This window comes from Mytilus galloprovincialis, chromosome 2, assembly GCF_965363235.1.
Source record: "Mytilus galloprovincialis chromosome 2, xbMytGall1.hap1.1, whole genome shotgun sequence".
Taxonomy (NCBI): Eukaryota; Metazoa; Mollusca; class Bivalvia; order Mytilida; family Mytilidae; genus Mytilus; species Mytilus galloprovincialis.
In genome coordinates, this window is record NC_134839.1 from 91,867,735 (window position 1) to 91,889,055 (window position 21,321).

Consider the following 21,321-nt stretch of genomic DNA (forward strand, 5'->3'; position numbering starts at 1 on the left):
TGATTTGAAAAAATATTATTATGATGGACTTTATTACATGTATAGCATACATATACAATAGAAAGTAGAATGGTAAAAATATACATCAATTTCTATTATATTACACAAGTTTCAAAAGGTACTATAACTCACTGACTTTGAGTTTCTTCCAATTCACTTTTTAATCAAATGCGGAACAATGCAACAGAACGAGAAATTAAGAGCACCGACACGAAACACGGAAAATAAAGAAGGTAAAATACGAAGCACGCACATCGAACCAAACACGAGAAAACGAGAAATAAAACACCAAATCACGAAAACACGTAAAATGAAAAGGCCGAAAACGTTGCACGAAAATAACCCTTTACCACCCTCACTTTACGATCATTTACGTATATGATTGAGAGTTAGTCCGGAACCCGGTCTGGAATCAAGAATGGGGATTTAAGTATTGAAAATAAATACAAAAAAGTTCAGAAGTGTTACACTGAGTATTTTAAAATAGGCCTCTGATTTGTCTACAAAGCAGTCACGGCCGCTTTATATAAAAGATAAAACTATGAAGAAATGAATCGGAGACATAGGCCTACATGACATTATCATACATCAGTGGCGGATCCAGGGGGGTTAGACCCCCCTTTTTGGGACGATCAATGTATTTGCAGGGGGACATAGTTAGAACCCCCCTACCCCCCCCCCCCCCCCCTTTTGTAGCCGTCCCGCCCGCTAGACCACACGACCACCTGGGCCTCACAATGAATAAAGTTTTCGGTGGCCGTGTGTTACCTTTCCTCGTCAGTTTTAATCTAGCGTCGTACTACATTACATGATATATAAGCCATGGAGATGTTATTGTTCAGTGCAAATTAATGCAAGATACAGTCACAGAAATTATTATATGTATAAGAACGTCTAAGTCAGTGACAACTCTACAACAGATTTATCCATCGGATCACCAGCAATGATGGTGATACATGGCTGTGTATATATATATAGTACAATCTTTATGAATTTGGTATGATATATATGTCTGTATGTTTGTCATGATGTTTGTGTATAACCAATGTGTATTGTCTTGGTATCAATCCTATGATTTTGGATTTCAAACCAATAAAAATTACTGACTTACTTACTATACACATCCTAGCTTAAATCAGAGAAGAATTAAAGTCTTGGACACTTATTATGGGCGGGGGAGGAAGGGGGGGGTCACTTATGTATTCATTTAAGTGCAATCAAAATTTTACCAATCGGACAGACCTTCAGTTAAAAATTCGTGTCAAGCTCTTTTGTAATCATGATTATTAGGAAACATCTTATAAGTTTTCCTACTGTCTCCTTGATTTACTCGATACAATTAAGATTCTAATAATAGCCAGTGCTACAGCTACATTATCAGCCTGATAGATCCTTGAAATGGCTAAATTTTGGACTTGACAATATATTTTGTTTTATAATTCTCCTCCTATATTCAACGTTAAGCTCACAAGATCTTGTGGACGACATCAAAAGTTCAATGTGGAATAAACAAAACTTAATTAACATAGTTTTTTCACTGGATCAGTCAGTTTATGTTTAATGGTAAGTCAGGGGCGTAGCTAGAAAGAAACAATGTGCAAGGAAGGACCGCCGAGCGGAGCGAGACGAAAATTTTTTGGGACCCTTTTATACAGAAAAATGTTTTCTTTTCCGGTTTTAGAGGAGCTATATGTAGATAGGACTTATAAAAAATTTCTTAATGTAAATCTATTAATAAATCTTCTGAATAGAGTAATACATAAACAACACACATTTGTGATACAGAATTTACTCAAAATTGTCCAAAATCTGCTCTTCGGGTCTAGGCAGAAACAAACTTCTCTACTACTTTAATTGTCAATAGTCACACTGAAATGCCGATGAATATGCAGTAATGCTAGTAACTGTCGTCGTTCATTGTTGATCGTACATTTGTTTTCAACATACGCAAAAAATAATGAGACTTTCCAATACTGTTTTGGCGTGTTTGCAGGGTGATTGGCTCTGGTAGTCTGTCGACCACATCGCCTCGGCATATTTTTAACGATATCGAAGGGTTCTGATAATTCTAATGCCGATTGGTACATCTCATTCCAAACTGATGAACCGTACACTGTAAAATGTGCTCCATAAACTACATGTCTTAGACTGAGTATTACAAATTCAAATCTTTTAAAAGATACAAGTTACTGTCCGATTTTGTCATAATCCCCAATAACATGCACTTTTATTTTGAAACCAAATGCCGTTATTTAATGATATTTCATCAATTAAAAGAGTGACAACATAGGTGTTTCCTTTAACATTCAATCTATAAATTTTTATTTTGCCATTTTTTTTTGCATGCCGAATCGATGTGCACGCAACTGCGCGTTAGCGTATAGGGAGCTACGCGCCTGTAAGTTTAAAGGGACTTTAAATATTGATATTTTTATCTTTTATTCTCTGTCTTATCTCGTTTGATTGTATTTTTTGTTACAAATTAATGTAATTGGTATCCTCTTTCCAATTTCATCGTTAACAATAGACCTACAGCAAAAGGCCCTGTACTTTAATTTTCTGTCTTGCCTAAAAATACTTTAAATAGTACCCCTTTCTTCCCATAGTCCCACAATAAAATAGAAGCTTAGCAGGTAATTTGCTCTTATTCCACACCAAAGGAGGATAAATGTATGATAACATTTTAATGTTTATACCGGCATTATTCTACATACATTGATTCTGAGACTACTTTAACCAAGGACGTATATTAGTTATACGTCCTTGCTTTAACATATACATTCTAAGGGCTTTAATATATTAAAGGGCGGGTACAAAATGTATAAGGGACGAAGGAACACCATGTGACTATTGCATTGGTTGTTGTGATTAAAACATGATAAGAGTGTTTCCTTCCCCCTGCATCTTATGATCCTCATTGAACAGTGGAAACTACTTCAGACATTAAACAATCTGAAACTTTTCAGGTACTTTCTATATGCTCATGTGCAATTTCTTGTTAGCATAGTTTTGTACTTGGACAGATAATCAGAATGATCAACAATCAAGTATATTAGACAACAGTCAGATCTATTGCCATTGGTGAAACCTGGTATGAGGTAATTTTAATTCAGCCTTGTACAATATATACATAGACTACAGTCATTTTTGCTCAAGCATTGCAAATAAGGTTAAATGTTAGATGTTTTATATTGTTTTAACTGCTTTTATGGCAATTATTTAACCATCCATCATTAGCATGATTAGTTGGTTGTTTGAAAGACACCCAGCAGGGGCAGATCCAGTCATTTCAAAAACAGGGGGGGGGGGGGGGGGGGGGGGGGTCCAACTATATGTCCCAATTCAAATGCATTTATCAGCCAAAAAAAAGGGGGGGGGGGGGGGGTTCCAACCCCGGACCCCTTGGATCTGCCACTGCCAAGCACTCTTTGTATTTATAATTCAACTTAATTGTAATTACAACCTTTAGAAAAAAATATAGAAAGATTTTTTTCAATTTCTTTTTTTTGTAATTAGGTCAAATAAAATAATATCTGTGTTCATGCTATTCAGCTATTACATCTTTGAAAAAATAGGATAGGTAGGGATTTTTTTTTATTTTACATTTTACATATTTTTCATTGACTCTTTGGGCTGATGGGAGAGAAATTCTGACATTAACAGTGCTTATTGATAATTGGTACGCTATTTCTAGGCTTAAAATATAGGGTAGTTGCGAATGGATGTTCATAATGAACAAAAGTTAATTATTTTAATAATAAAAAATTATATTAGTACATGTATGTCATGTATGTACTCATATTATGCAAATATTTAAAGTTATAGCCTTGAAGCAGAGATTCACTATACATATGTATGTCTGGCATGCAGAATGTTGAAAGCAAGTTAAGAATTTTACTTTATACATGTATAAGCAGTCATGCGTATATCATGCATGGTACTTTTACATCTTTGAATATGATACAGCCGTAATACGGATGTTGTAGAAACGTCCGTAATACGTATGTTTACGATACGTCCGTGAAACGGACAATCCGTTTTACGTCAGTTTTTACACGTACGTTTAACGGATGTATTTTTACAGACGTTTTACGGACGTAACCGTTTCATCCGTAATACAATCCGTATTACGGATGTTTTACGGACGTTTATTACCACGGCCGTGAAACGTCCGTAGCTATTTTACCTGTGTAGCATTACAAGCTGTAAAATCACCACACCATTTGTTGATATACAAAAACATTTGCTCAGGAAAACAGATGGCAACTCAAACTGATGCCTATTACAATTCAATTCAGAAGTTTTCTAAATTAACATTATTTATACATGTATGTACTTTTACCAATAGTATTTCCTGACAGAAGAAAGTTGAAAACTAAAGGGATCAGAACTGAAGATAGAAACAAGGGATTTTTTTTTCTCCCATGCTAAGACAAATATATGCTGGAGACTGTCAATTGATTGGAGATAAGGCTGAACATCTCAATGACAAGATTGTACAAGTCCAGGACAACTCCACACTAACCTTTCACTGAGAAAGGTTTGGTTTTGACACTTGACTTGTCTAAGCTTGTTCCAGAGAATGACACTATGTTATTCAGATATAAATAGCTTTGACAGTACAGTTCTACATAATAAATACCTAATTCTTGATGGGTGGGTTTCTGCTGTTGATGGACTTGCTGTGTTTGCTGGGGGCATGTTGTTGTAGGGACTAACATGTGACATTAATTTTCCTTGACTCCTGGATTCTTCCATTAATTTCATTTGTGTAGATATGTATGCTGGATGATGTGGTGGTAATTCACCTTCCATACCTAAATATAATAAATAATACAATGATGAGTGGGAATTACATAGGCAAATAATAAATGCATGTTTAGGATGGGGACATTTTCATCTGAATATCCCAAATTTCTACCATGTTGAAAAGTTAAATAATCAGTGTTCACCTTCTATACCTCCACTCAAGAGTTATTGCAAAAATGTGACATGTACATGAATGAAATTTACAGATACAAGTATTTTAGCCAACAGGAAGTAAAACATTGAAGGAACTAATATATGCCACATGGTATGACATAATCCAAATAAATGCTGATGCATATATCAATGTAATTACTGAAAGCATGTAACATTATTGTGTTCAATTGTGTAAACACATGTATGTATATGTTCATTTGATGAAAGTGCAATGTCTGGACTTTATTTCAATAAAAATAACTTACTTACTGTAACACAAATTTTAAATGTGTCTGATATTTTAAAGACCACTTATTGGTCAACAAGAAGTATGATATGATAGGAATTCAAAATGTGTGATTGAATAACTAGATAAGGCTGGTTCCATATGTATCAAGAAGCTATTCGTTGCTTAGAAAAATGGGACAGAAATGCTACAGACAGACAGGTGAAAAAAAGACAGGCAATCACGAGGTATAGCCTTCCTCTCTACGAGTGGTGATATAATTAAACAACTTCTACTATTCTAACCAATATCCACTATCAATAGATTTTTTTTTTTACCTGGTACAGAAGGATAGTATGGTACGCCTGCTTGGTGGGGGTGGGGCATGTTCATCCTGCCTGCTTCTAATGCCCGTAGTTCACTTTCTGAATGTGGTGGTGATGAGTTATTTGTACCCTTAAAAGAAAACAAAAACCAAATACTATAGTATTGTACAATGGATGACATAATAACACAATAAAGGTGTAATCAACACATGATAAAATCAACTGCAATTGTCTCATTAGTAATTTAAATAGTTTGTATGTGCAGCATTGTACTATTAAAACATGATCGATAATATTCAATTCAATACTACTGCATGTAAGGTAAAGCATATAGAAACTGTATGATATTAATCAATTTCAGTCCCTTTTTGAAACATTTTGAACTTCCTAAACAGATGATATAAATGTAATAACTATATTAGATTTTTATAAAAATTAAACAATTTCAGAGAAATAATGTCATCCTTACTTTAGAGTTATCAAAAGTTGCTGTCTTATGCAGACCTATTTGTTCTGTTAAACTATGAAGGGTTGATTGTCCCCCCCCCCCCCAAAAAAAAAAATATTGTTTAGGAAACAAAGGCTAACTTGAAACATTTTGTACAAATTCTTTCAAAATGTGTGGTCCTTTTTTAAATAATCTATTTATTTGCAATTTTGCAAATCATTTCCCCAAGTATATTCAAGATGGTGTGTTAAATAATACTAATTTCAAAATGTTACCACTGAATGTACAAATTCACTTTTTTTTAGTTCATAAGCATCAATTAAAGGCATTGCCAAATGATATGCAATGAAATTGTTTGAACTACTTAATAACACTATGTTAGTTTGATGGACATTGACAAATCTGGATAAACTATCATTCTTGTTTTTTTTTAAACCTATGAATGGTGTACATGCCAAAAAGACCTTATTAAAGGTTAAAACAAAGATTTGAGATGTCTAACAACTGCCATGTTAAATATATTTTCCCCCTAGTCACTTTCAATTGCATTTTCAGTATCCATGGTAACTTACTGATGATGATGGTGGACGACCTAATGAAATGTTTGGCAAGGATGGTGACAGGTGGAGATCATTACCATGGTAACCAACAGATCTATATAATGATGCCATCTGGTAACTATGAGAGTCCTGAAACAGAAAAAAATATATACTGTATTACATTTTTGATCATTACCTCAGTACCTCCAAGTCTACATATTCATACTAAGCTTTAAGGACTGGACACATGAAGAAAGCCACTTTCAATCATTCCAATGATAATTTATAATGCTATGTCAAATTGTAAAATGCAAAGTTGGACTTTATGATAGATAGCCACTGCTTGATTTATGCATCTGATAAGTCAAGAGCCTCCCTGTAAACACCCTGAGTATTGCATTAGTTACAAAATATGTGGTAGGTCAAGACCCTCCCGGTTCACACCCTGAGTATTGCATTAGTTACAAATTACCCTGTTCACACCATGAATTTTGTGTTAGTTGCAAAATATTCAAGACCCTCCCTGTTCACATCCTGACTATTGCATTAGTTACAAAATTTGTGGATTGCTTTCAGCAACATACATTAAAAGCTTTTAATTAATTTTATCGCCCCTGTTGTAACTATAACAATTTGTGAAACAACTTTAGGAAAAATTCCATAAAAAGGGAAAACGGTCTCAGCAGGAGATGACTAATTAGCAGAAAGAATTGTCACGACTTTGACCTCCTGCAGCGATCATCGATAATTCTTCCTTCACGACCAATTACCTCCACAAATTTTAAAAATAGAAATGTTTTAGTGATAAATTGAAGCTGATCGGGTAGTATTGTTTTCATCTTATCATTTGATCTTTATAGAATCAATAACATTGTCACGTTATTCTCATAAAAATTCAATGTACCATCCACACAATCTCCTCAATTTATATATAGTAACAAATGTAATTAAATATTGATTTACTTAATTTTCTTCATCATATTGGTTACACTGATTCTCTTTTCTTTTGTTTTTAGTACATTGGGTTTTTGTCTTCACTACTGATATTACTGTACACACCTTTCTAAAATCTAACAATAAGTAATTACGTTTACCATTAAAGGACAGCAATCTATATCAGAAATTTATTGAGTGTTAAAATGTGGTTCCTTTCAATTTATTATCTTACAGGAGAGACAGACATATTAATCATTAGCCATCTATTTCAGTACGTACATAACATTTTTTTCTTAAATTTCAGGATAAAAATTATTCTTTAATCGAACTAGATGTGAAATTATATAAAATACAACAAAACTATAGTCTGGCTGTTTAAAGGGGAGATATTTGTATTTTGATTTTAAAACCTTATCTTTGGTGAGAAAAAATGCAAACTCTTACGTCAGTGCTGAAAGATAGTTTTAATAGAATTCTTCTCAAAGTTCAAAGATCTGTTGATAAATTTAAAATTGATAATCATTAGCCACATGTTCCAAAGCTTTATACATTAAATCTGCACTTTAATAAGAGTCAATCTTCATATTAATCGTGTTACGTTTCCATCAAATACTTGTAAACTCCTTCACTATTTTAAATTTGTTTCAACAACTTTTATAAAAATTTACATTAGAGTTGCATGAGCATATCAATGCAGCTGGTTAAAGAACTGTAACTGACATGGACTAATGGGTTTAATCAGTTTAATTAGTTTACTTATTTATATGAAAGATGAGTTAACAGGTATAAGGCTAATTAAGTAAGTCAAGTAAACCAGTATAGAGAGTATTAAGTCAAATAAACAGGTATAGAGCTTATCAAGTCAACAAAACAGAATTAGAGCTTGTTTGGTCAAATAAACAGAATTAGTGCTTGTTAAGTCAAGTAAAGCTTGTCAAGTCAAGTAAACAGGAATAGAGCCTGTTAAGTTAAGTAAACAGGAATAGAGCTTTTTGAGTCAAGTAAACAGGAATAGAGCTTGTTAAGCCAAGTGAACAGGAATAGAGTGTGTTGAGTCAAGTAAACAGGAATAGAGCTTGTTAAGCCAAGTGAATAGGAATAGAGCTTGTTAAGCCAAGTGAACAGGAATAGAGCTTGTTAAGTTAAGTGAACAGGAAGAGAGTGTGTTAAGTCAAGTGAACAGGAATAGAGTGTGTTAAGTCAAGTGAACAGGAATAAGGCTTTTTATGGGGAATATATGTCAATATTCCCTAATTAATAGTTTAAAGCAAGACATATCTTTTTAATGGGGTTTCTTTCTGCATTGAAATTTTGTATGGGCATTGTAGAATATTCTGCCTATCTATGCAGTATAGCAAAAATATATATAAACAGGTTATGTACTTTCTGTTTGTATAATTGGCTGGAAGCATCTTTGATGAGGTTTAATATTGTTTATTAGTTTTCTGTTTAAAGTATTTGCTTCAGAAAACAGAAATAATCAATTTTAATTTAAAAACTGGGAAATTCCCACAATATCAAAGGACATAACTTTGATGTCATCTTCAAAAGATTCTTAATTTAAAATTGTTTTGGTCACAGCTTATATCTTTACTGAGATGTTGAATGGGAACCAGTTTTGTCTTCAGAGATGGACTTAACTTAGATAAATTTCTAATAATGTCCAAAACTCCTTCTCAAGCATCTATCAGAGAAGCATTCCAATGGCTATTTGCGTGTAATCTACATCTTTTTTGAAGTATATATTTATTTGATAATTTATCTATCATATTATAAACTTAAATCATTTAAGAACATGATGTTTGGCAATCCTCCTGGGATCAGAAATATTTTTAACATTGTCTAGTAAATTGCCAAAAATGAGGTTAGTTACAACCAGTACAAACATAGCATTAACTGATGATAATTACAACCAGTACAAACATAGCATTAACTGATGATAATGTAAGTAACATCAACATAAGAACGATGTTAGTATTGCCTTTGCACAAATACCTAAATTTAATCTGTTTATCATTTGGCTTATTAAAGTTAATTCCTTCATATATGTATGCATCTATGCTTCATACAATCATACAAAATCTTCATCATTTCATTTTCACTAATTTATTTTGACAGAGAGTAACATATATTTTTATTAAAGGCTCCTCTGATGTTCAGTCCATACCATATAATAACACAGTTTCATGTGAGATTATTGATCCTGACATCAGAAACTATTGATCATATAAACCATGTCTTACATAACTATTTTAAACCTTGGCAAATTTTTCTTTTATCTGTAGTTCAAAGGTTTTCTATCAATAGCCCTAACATACCTTTGTTAACAATATATGTAACTAGTATAATAATAATACATATCATTTTACCATTCCAATACAACTGACAAATTCCAGTGCAAATATATACATGTATATATGAACTTATAAAAATATGAAGGTGTGATGTGATTGTCAATAAGACAACAATCCAGGATGATGTTTGCTGATATTTGTATTTTGCTAAATATTCATTGCTATGGATTTGAATTTGCTCTATCTTAATCTTTTAAAAATCTGATGTAGTTGATACTTTTATATGAACATTATTGTTAATGTCATCCAAGAATAGCCAGGATATTCTCCTGATACAAAGTATAACCTTGAGTTCTTTTCAATTCATTAATTTTTCAAAACAGCATTACTTTTGTGAACTAACACTAAATTGTAATGGGAATTACCTACTTTTACACTTGAATAACAAACTATGTAAAAATAACCTTATTATATATTGATGAACTTAGAAATAAGTGCTTATAAAAACTTCTCATTTTTTTTCTGAAGACGTGAATTGAAGAATGTTGACGTTAAAGAGTTCATCAACATATTATAGTTTGAATTCCATAACATTTCAGTGAGTAGAAAATGAAAATCTGCTAATTTTAGGTGGCAACAAGAATGCACAGGTTGAAATGTCTATCCTATTTATTATACTAATCATGGTTGATGTCTTTTTTACGTGACAAAAAGGTTATGCATCAAGTATAAAAATAACATTATCAACAATTCATGTAAATGGAGTTATTATGTCTGAGACCACAATTGTCGTCCCTTGATTTTCGTTGTCCACGAATATAGTCCCTAGTGTTGACAGTGGGTTGGTTACTTGCCATTAATTTTTATACCCCTTTCAAATTTATTTCTCCATGTTTAATGCCTCAAATTGCAAGTAGGGGGGGGGGGGGGGTGAAATTACACTGTAAAAAAATTTGGGTCCAGAATTTTAAAGGAAAGTAGTGATTTGGTCCAGCTGAAAAAGGTTAAAAATTAGCACTTTGGAAGCTGTCAAAAGATTTCAAGACGCCCTAAACATAAAATTGTCCATATTTTGAGTTAGAACCGATGAAGTTTTCTATAATTTTGATATAATTTGTCCCAAAAGTAGTACAACACACTGTAAAAATTTCATTGAGAAAGCGCAGGTGGCATTTTAAAAATTTTCATTTATGTTCTAAGAGAAAGCACTACGAAATAATTGTGGTCTCGGACCTTATTGTCAAATAAACCCTGTAAGACAGACGAATGTACACCTTACAATCGTTCTATACACCAAATATAGTGGTCCTTTTCCTTATAGTATCTGAGAAACAGTTTTTAACCATGAAAAACAATACACTGACTTTTGTACCATGAAAATAAGGTCAGTTATACAGACATGTACACTATACATTCATTCCATACACCAAATATCATTGACCTACTGCGTACAGTATCTGAAAAAGAGACTCGTGTAACTTTAATCTTAATCACTGATCCATGGAATGTGAGGGTTAGGTCTGATGAACCCTGTCTGTCAAACATGTAAATCGTGGAAGGATCAAATATACCAACTATAGTTATCATATCACTTATAATAAGCGTAAAATTCACATCACAAAAAATAAGTTTTCTTGAAGTCATTGGACCATGAAAATGAGGTCAACTTATCCCAGGCAAGAAAATAATAACTTCCAAAAGTTTGAGTTGCCCCTTCTGAACTCCTTTATACTTTATCATGGTATGAATTGCTACAAAAAACCTGTTGAAAATAATCAGCTTGATCAGAAATGTGAAGGGTCAAATAGTCAAACTATATCATACCAACCATGGTCTTGTGTCAAGAATTATGTTTTAAAATTTCATGAAGACAGGTTCACCTAACAACACTGTGCAGAATGACAATGACCTTTATAACATTTTATTATTGAAAAAAATCCATTGTCTTTGGTCTAAATTTAGATCCGTTAATATTATAGCAACCTTGTAAATCAATATACTGTTCTCTATTTAAAACTTCAAAAACAAAGTTGACAACAAGATTAGAAATAAAAATAAAAATCTGAAACAATATTTCCTGATTTAGATGTAAGCAGACTATTTCTACATTGATCCATCCATTTCTCTTAGCTTATAATCATATTAAAGATCTATTTTCAGTAAGAATCCTTCTTCTAATCAAGGGTTTAAAGAAGGATGTTCTAAGTTGTATGTAATCACCTTCACTTACAGAGGCTCAATATAGGTTACTTTTAACACATTAATAAAATACACTATAGAATTTCAAGTTATTATCAAAAATATCAGTCATGTAATCACTGTAAATGTTTTATTTTATTTAATTTCTAAAGATTAACATACGTGGAAGGACCTCTTATGGATAATAAGAAATAAAACATCAGATTTTGACACCTAGAAAAATGAAGAAGCCTTTTCCAAATTGATTATATATTATTTATGAAAATGCTGTCATGCCATTAGTAGTAGTATTTCATAAATTACCACTTACAGGCATCACTTTAGAATAAAGAAAATCAAACCGTTTTGTTTTGTTCTGTTCTATATTTTCACCTCATGGACATGTGTCTAAGAGAGTTTACTACAAACTGTTTAACTAATCAATAATTGAGGTCAGTCAACTGTCCAGTCTGTCACTACATGTTTATAAACAAAAACAAATGTCTTAAACAATTTTAAGAATACTATTAACCTACAACTTTGATCTGATTAGTAACCAATATGCTTTATACTTTTCGACAGGTTTAGGTAATTTTTTTCAAATTTCAATTAATATTCAACACTTAAGAATTTGTGCTATGTTGGACACTTATCTAAAAGATTTTTTTCTATATTGATAATCAATTAACTTAGCAAGGTCGATGATATTTTCAGAAACAAGTGTCTAAAATAGATCATGTCTATTGAAATAAATTGTTATACAATGTCAAAAAAATATTTGAAGATAAAAATAGATAATAATAGATTTAAGCAGATGTACATAATTCTTTTGACAGATTTTGGAGAAGAAAAAACAAAATATAAATTAATTTTAAATTATCTAGATCTTCAATTAGTAAAAGTCTGCATCAGTGGAAAGTAAATGCAATATGTTACTTTTCAGTTGTATGTGTTGAAACTAAAGGTTTGTTTAAGGTGTAGCTTATTTGATGTGGTAAACAAAGATCTATTTCAAGATCAGAGAGCCAAAAATAACTATCATTAATACTGAGACATATATCAAGAATAGGTATCAATTCCAAACTAATATGCTAGGAATTTTATCAGCAGAATTCCTGTTCTTAAAGTATCTTTTTAATATTGTAATATCTTCAATAGGTAGCTTTTATTTCACCTGTTTGCAAGTTTAGATACCTGACAAAAAACAGATTTACTTACAGCTACTGTGGAGAGGAATATTAACTGTTTTCAACTATTTATCAATTTTGATATTAGAGGGGCCAGGGGCTTGGGCTTGCCATGATACTCAGCCCCACCCAAGTGTAAAAAGTCTTGTAATTTTATTGATTTTGTATTTACATTGTGTCATAGATCAAATTTATTTGTTCAGTGTATGTTCACTTGTTTGTGTTAATATGTCTTTCGATTGAGTTAATCCCTTTTAATTGATATTTTATGGTGTGTCTTTCTGTGTTGTGATGTTACACAATTGTTTCAGATAAGGGTAAGGGTTGCTACCTATTATAATGTTTAAACCCTCTGCATTTGTTTGTACCCATCCTAAGTAAGGAACCTGATGTTCAGTGATTGTCGCTAGTTGTTTAGGTTCTTAAATATTTCTTGTTTTTTTATATAGATTAGACTGTTGATTTTCCTGTTTGAATGGTTTTACACTTGTCATTTTTGGGGCCCTTTATAGCTTGCTGTTTGGTGTGAGCCAAGGCTCTATGTTGAAGAACGTACTTTGACCTATATTGATTGACTTTTACAAATTGTGACTTGGATGAAGAGTTGTCTAATTGGCACTCATACCACATCTTCTTATGTCTATTGTCGTGTCAATTTAGAAAACATGTGGTTTAAAACAGGGAACCTTGAAACTCTGCCACATTCTTCTAAGGTGGTTTCAAGATGGCATCTGAATAATATTTCAAATGTTAGTAAAAAAAAAATTGAACTTGAACTCATAATCAAAAAGCTAAAAAAGCTAAATGAGAATGTCAAATTAAATCATATTATATCATTCCAGTAGAAATGTAATAACGTCACACCTGATAACGAAACTCAATTCTAATTATGATGTTATCATGATATCTTGATTCTAATGATCTTTACTGGTTTAATCTTGCTTGTTTTAAGTAGGTCAATGTCACAGATTTTAAGAAAATAGGCACTAAAACATCAACAAACATAAGAAAACAGTGATAAACTTAACCCAAACAGTTACTGTATTACTTCATGTACTACAGTAACACCGCTTGTGTTTAAGTGCTTAGTTCTATGGATTGCAACTTTCACTCAAGGACAAAATTTCATGTTAACATTTCTTGTAATGACTGAAAATCATATGCTCATCTCCTGTGAATTTTCATATTATTGTCAAGTATTGAATGCAGTTATGAGGTTTTAATCTTGCATGTATATTCAGAAGACAAAAATAATTTCCTACTTTTTTGCACGAAGTGATGCATGGCTACCATGCATTGGTGAGAGCATGCATTTTTGCACCATTGTTGAAGGTCTTATTGTAGCCTATGATTGCTTACATCAAAATCATTTTAACTTTGGTGGATAGTTGTCTTCTGGTAATCAAACCACATCTCCTTATTTTTATAATGAGGCATGTATTATCTAAGTGGTCAAGCAAGGCTATAATTAGGGAGAATATAAGGTTCATTTGGAGAGAATTTTTTATCTTTTTTGAATGAAGTGGTATGGCTACCATTGAGGAGAATAAGAAGCCTGTATTTCCTTCTTCCTTTAAATGTAGTGATACATAGCTGATTGTCATATTGATGTGTACCATTGTGGAGAGCATACACCCAGTATTTCTTACCTCTTTGAATGAAGTGATGCTAAGTTACAATTTGGGAGAGTTTACAATCTGTACTCCTTACCTCTTTTGAATGAAGTGATGCCAGGCTACCATTGGGGAGAGCATGGGGTCCTGCTGGGGGAGAATTTGGTCCAGAGTCAGAATTACTACTGCAATCAACTGTAAGAAATAAAGAAATAACATTATATGATATTTGGAGCATAATGAGAAATATGTTTTGATGAATCTATTATAAGATTTTAACAGACAACTTTGTACATTCCCAGATAAATGAAACCTTCTCAGCAAAGACATAATATCTCATGTCCAATCATCATTATAGATAGATTTTAAACAGTAGGAAATTGATAATACTCATTTGATATGACTTATGATCAACAACTTTTTTAAAAACATCTTCCAGTGATCTTTCGCTTCTTTTTTTTATTGATCTTTTTATTTTCTATTTAGTCAGAAGTCAATTTTAATTTGAGAAAGATAGTCCAACAAGAAATAAATATTCTATTCAGGTGACATGAATGCTATACATGAACTGAAGTTGTGGTACCCCCCTCCTCCTCTCCAAAAAAAAACCAACCTACATCTTACTCAAAAGTGAGGGTATATTGGGGTTCTATACTGTAACTTTCAACATCTGATCATGATTCCACTTATTCATGTTTTGAAGGATATCTTCCTGATTCTACTCTTAGAAAACGTTGTTTAGAGGAATATTCAAGCTTATTTAACATAAGGCAAAAGCTTCATCCAATATAAATTTCTCCAGCAAATAGATAATTAAATAAACGCTGTGAATAATAATTTTGGAGTAAGGGTTGTATACTATATCATTATCATATCTTTTGAAGAGGTTGTTAAACAGAAGAGATCTTGTGAAATAAAATTCTACCCTCACTTCATAATCATAATAGCAATAGATTCAACTTTTAGATTTCTGCAAATTGCTTGGTTCAAAGGCCTCACTACTTAATAGTACCTCCACGAATAATTACGTTCTCCTAGATTTACTAAATGGCTTACTTAGTCCTTGAATAAATGGACATTTGGATCAAATATTGATAACAGTTTTGGTAAAAAATCTGTACCTACTTATCTCTTTTTCTATGATATACCCCAAAAACGGCCTCTTTGTTAGTTTTTGTTAGGTCATGCCACACACATCATTGAAAAACCATACTATAATGCAACAAAACATTCTATTGACTAAGACTATATGTCTTGAGAACATTTGTTGTTCACAAACCATGCAAACTGTTCCAGGCAAAAGACCACAAACCAAACAACATCCAAACATAGTTACTATTATGTCCTGGCAGTGAAATTTACTTTGTGATCTTGTACGCTGATAATTTAGATTTTACTTTACTCTTGTATTTCATCAATATATACCTTCTGTAGTGTTTAATTCTACAAGGAAATGAAAAGATATTCCTACTTCCTAATTCCTATGTGCTTTGAGACTGCATTGTTAGTAAAATAGTAAAAGCTATCAGATTTTATAAATCATAAATGTATCGTAATAATTTATAAGAACATATGATAACTTTCTTGTGATCTGGCTCTGTATTATAGAATATCTGATTCAGTTTTCTAAGAAGCAATTAGCTACTTTTACTTCCTGTAGCTTACAAGGACTTAGCATCATTTCCTTGTTATATACTTACTCGAAAGTGGTTTGCGTTTGAGGAAGTTCGCTTTATCTTTGCGTCGGAGAATTGGACTGTGTGTTATTCTCCTTTGACTCTCCAATTTCTGCTTCAAGGCCGACCGCACCTTAAGGTTTGGTTCAGAGGCTGAAAACAACAACAAGTGATCACAAGCCAATTCTAAACAAAACATGGCAGCTAAAGCAATTATAAATGCAAAGGAGTGAAATCTTAAATGGTTGTGAAAGCCTACTGTTGTATTTTTAAAACTTGTATTACCATGAAAATTAATCCTCCTAGTTTTTCTTTATAAAGCATCACTTTCTTTCAAAAAGAAAATTAATTAATTTATTTGAAATCTTTTTTATCCTTAGTTTTTCCACATCAGAGTTCTGCATGAAATAAACAAAGCAAGAGGACAGGTTTAATGATGAGTATCTACTATTTTTAGATGCAATACCGACTTATAAATCAAATAAATCATAAAATGTGAACAAAAATAACTAAACAAGGAAAAGGAAACAAAAACAAAAACATCCCCAATGTTTCCTTAATAAGATTGATGAAAATATAAACAAACACATTTAGAACTCATTCATTCTCCGACAGTTGCTAAATATCTTATGTCATGCTTTTTCCAAAAATACTTTATAAAGTAGAAGTAATCAAGTTTGTTTTCAAATTACAGGTTGTAAAACTTTCTTAGATCTTATTTAAAAGATATAAGGAAAGGCTTTAATATATACATAAAATGAAATATCAAATAACAGAATTAAAATTTAAATAAAGGTATGTGTCCATGGGACTCAGATGCCCATGCTTGTGAACATTCAAAAGGTCAATTTACTTATAAATTCAAACCTATTGATGTTTTTTTTCTTTGAAACTAAATGACATTTGTGCCAGTATGTTGCCATTAAGAGATTGCCAATGTGTTTGAGTACAAGAAACAGTAATGGGTTAACTCAAGAATGAGGTCACTCAAATTTGACTTTGATTTATGTTTGGTGGTATTAAGCATTGTGTATAAGTTTCATAACATTCCATTATGGCAAACTAAAGTTAGAGAACAGAAAACAATTTCGGGACCTAAGTACAGATGGACAAGAGTGAACCTTAAAGCTCCCGCTGTTTTAACAAAAGGAAATAACAATTTTAACTTTCTGATAGGAAATCAAAAACCAAATCAGGTCACTGTTATCTTGCTACATAACAAAATAGAATCTATTATAAATCATACTTTATTACTTTTTCCTTATAAATGCTCTACTATATTTTTAATGAATCAAAAGTCCTTAAGCTGCTGCAATATTTTGTGTTTTGAAAATGATTTATGTTTAAGAAAATGTATCAACAGATTAATTATTCATGAAAATTAGTAGCAAGTCTAATTATTTATATATTTTTTAAACACACACAAAAATCAATCTAAAGAAAGAGATTCTCAAAAATTTCAAATAAAAACCCACAATGAGAAGCATGCAAAACTTTCAATACAATTCCTACTGCCTTTGCATTCATGGCAACATAAAACATAAACAAGACTAATTCTAGCACATTTCATGTCACAGATGTCGTGTCAACTGTGTTGTACAGAACATTAATAATATACCAGGACTTATACTGGTTCAAGCTACTGTGTTGTACAGAACATTAATAATATACCAGGACTTATACTGATTCAATCTACGGTAGAAGTTTTTAAAAAATAAATTGCAAGGTCATGAAAAAAAAAATAAAATCAAAGTGTCAGTTAAAATGTATGTTTGAACATTTGGTACAAAAATAAGTGTGTTTGGCTCATTAAAAAAAAACATTCATACACATCCATAATTTCAGTACCTTGAATATAGTAATTTATAAATATAAGTATTCATTACTAAATTCTGTCATGACAGGAACATCATGCAAAACATAATTTAACACAAACATGTTAGTGTACTGGTTAATTACAATTGTTACTCATAACATATACTTTTTCATAATGACCCACATTAAAACATCTTAAAGACAAAAAAAATTGCTTTGGCTCCTTGCTTTGAAAGATTGATTATCAAAATCTAATGTAACATTGTTTTTTTTTAAAGAAATATTGAAATCATTTGAGGGAAAGATTTACTGAAAAAGGGGAAAAGGCAAAAAATATCATCTTATATTGGATGTGATAATTTGTAAGGGGCCTTGGTTATAACCTTCAATTCTATTAAGTTATTTCATGATGATGATTATGATGCAAGGCTGTTTAATAACCAATGGCCAATTAAATGCATATTGAGAACAAGAGCATGTTAATGTGAATATGAACTCTCCTTTGTACTAGACCTACATGTTCAGAGGGACTTTTTACTTACTAGTTCACTATGTTACAGTTTGCAAGACAATATGAAGGCGATCTGCACAACAAAACCTTGTTTTGAATGTTAATTTGGTGGGGAAAATAGACTGATTTGGATTTGTAAGCCCTATTCAACTGTTTTTTTATAGTTTGTTGTGCTGTAACACCACTATCACAGGTTAAGGGGAGGATTGAGTGCCTACAAACAAGTTTAACCCTGCCGTTTTATATTTTTCATGTTTAAGGCCTATATTTCTTACATCCACTTCATTTCATGGATAGTTGATTCATTGGTAATCATACTTTATTTTCATTTTATAAATTATGTCATAGATCATTTGATTTCCCTTCCATTTTTCAGGATAATTCACTTTTTACACTGAACCCATTTGTTAAAAAAAAATATGTCTAATATGTGACCATGAAATTTACAGCTGTTACAGAAATCAGGTATTTACAATAAAAAAAAATAAACTATGGAGAAAATGACAGATGTTAGATACTAGTAGTTAGTGAACAGTTTTAAAAAATAATTGTACTAGTGTATAAAGTTCAAGATTGTTGCTTTATTTGATTGAGTACTTATTAGGAATTGCTATACAAGTTCTCTAGTGTACTGGTATATTCAGTTCAAGATTGTTGTTTTATTTGATTGAGTACTTATTAGGAAAAGCTATACAAGTTCTCTGGTTTACTGGTGTATAAAATTCAGGATTGTTGTGTTATACATGTACTAGTCAGGAAAATTTAATTAAGTTCTCCTTGCTGTTATTAAACAATTCATCTTATCACCGTAACATCTATGCAACTGGTCTCACAAATTTGTACAAAGCAAAATAATTATTTGTTCAAAATCCAATGGTAGTCTGATATGCCCCCATTTTCTCTTCATGTTATATATGTCAAAGATGTGGATAACTTTTTTGTTTGTTTCATCAGATGTATAAAGTTAAAATGTGAGCAAGTATAAAAATAAATAAATAAACATCTACAGAACATAATGAAATCCACATGATGCCATAAAAACAATGTAGTATTGAACCTACCTGTTTTACGTAATGGGAAATCGTCTCTGTCATATTTCCCAAGAAGATGAGGACCAAAAGGGGGTGATAAGCCAGATTGTGGTGGTGAATTCTGTTCAACCCTGAAATAATAAAGAATATAATTGGAGTCATAATTCCTCTTTGTCAGTTTCTCTATGAAGTTCAGACTTGATAGTCATGCCATATCTAATACAGTGTCTCTCTTTACAAAAAATATTAAGAGTAAAAATATTTACAAGTCATACACATTTCAGTATAACTTATGATTAATTTTATTAGTAAGATTTTTTGTGAAAAGAGTACTGTTCAACGGCATCTGAAAACTTTATTGTTCTCCTGGTGGTATGTTCTCCCTGTGGCCTATATGCTGAACTTATTAAACCATTATCTGAACTGTACAGTAATTTTAAATGTTTAAACACCCATAAACATTGTAACTATTTAATCTATGAACAGAATATTATATTTTTCTATATCTTTTATGTAAGCCACAATTATTTTCAGATTCTTCATCAGAAAAAATATTGGACAGAATTAGTTACTTTTTAATAAGATGTCGGAATAATTTTCATTAAAGCCAAGACGGTTTTATTTGCTCCAGGGTGGGAATATTATAGGTGTTGCCTAAAAACTTCATGTTTGAATAGAAAGTAAACACTTTAATATGTTAATATGCAATTTATTGCGTATACATGTCTTTATATATATTTATAGGAAAATTGTCTTAATTAATTTGTCAAACATATTTTATTTGAATTAGAAGTACATATCTTTAATTTGTGTAAATATTTAAATACAGTTATCATTCAAATCTCCTTAAAATGAAATTACTAAATATAAGCCTATTATAACTTTATCCTATTTAAGACACATTTGTTTAATTCATATACATTTCATATATATGATTTGCTTGCAGATTAATATAGTATTTTCAATCTAGAAATAGGAAAATTGATAAAAAGAAAAACAAGATTTAATAACTATATTATATAGTTTATATAAAAAAAAAACATAAGAAATATATTACGGCTAAAAATACACTGAAAGTGTGATTTCCAGTACCAGGCTCAGCAAATGACCTTACAGTAGACTAACAAACAACAGATACTAAATCTAGAACATACAACACTTCTATTCTGATTGAATCACAGACACTTATCAGTCAATCAACATGAGGTCAAGGTCACCTGGCTATGTTCAACTTACAAAGAAAACATAAGACACCCTTGTAGATTTCGAAAAAGAGCAGGCTAATGCCGCTACAAGGCAGCACTCGCACCCTCAAAGTGGAAAGGAATTAATATAAGTTGAAAAACTTGTTTCCCAATCCACTCTAAATAAATATGTTTAAACTAAAAGAAAACATAGACACAATAAGCTTACCTATTACCTATTGATTAATAAAAAAAAACATGGACAATCAAATTGTTAATTTCTATTGTTAATTTCTGTGTCATTTGTCTCATTGGCAATCATACCAAATCTTCTTTTTATAAAGACTTCAAAGTATCCAACTTTTCTAATTTTGCTTGATGAAATAATATAAAAT

General features: G+C 31.5%; 1 protein-coding gene across 7 annotated transcripts in view; it reads right to left on the bottom strand.

The window, feature by feature from the left end:
- LOC143064862 (histone deacetylase 4-like) overlaps window positions 1-21,321 on the bottom strand; it is a 131,418-nt gene that overhangs the window by 38,856 nt on the left and 71,241 nt on the right. For 6 of the 7 annotated variants that reach the window (XM_076238019.1, XM_076238017.1, XM_076238022.1 and 3 more), the window contains 6 exons: window positions 19,773-19,873; window positions 16,410-16,538; window positions 14,807-14,904; window positions 6,535-6,651; window positions 5,527-5,644; window positions 4,643-4,817 (listed from right to left, as the gene is read on the bottom strand). In XM_076238019.1, the coding sequence (XP_076094134.1) occupies window positions 4,643-4,817; window positions 5,527-5,644; window positions 6,535-6,651; window positions 14,807-14,904; window positions 16,410-16,538; window positions 19,773-19,873 (738 nt within the window). The remainder of the gene's footprint in view (window positions 1-4,642; window positions 4,818-5,526; window positions 5,645-6,534; window positions 6,652-14,806; window positions 14,905-16,409; window positions 16,539-19,772; window positions 19,874-21,321) is intronic. The other variant, XM_076238023.1, reaches the window with a different exon arrangement.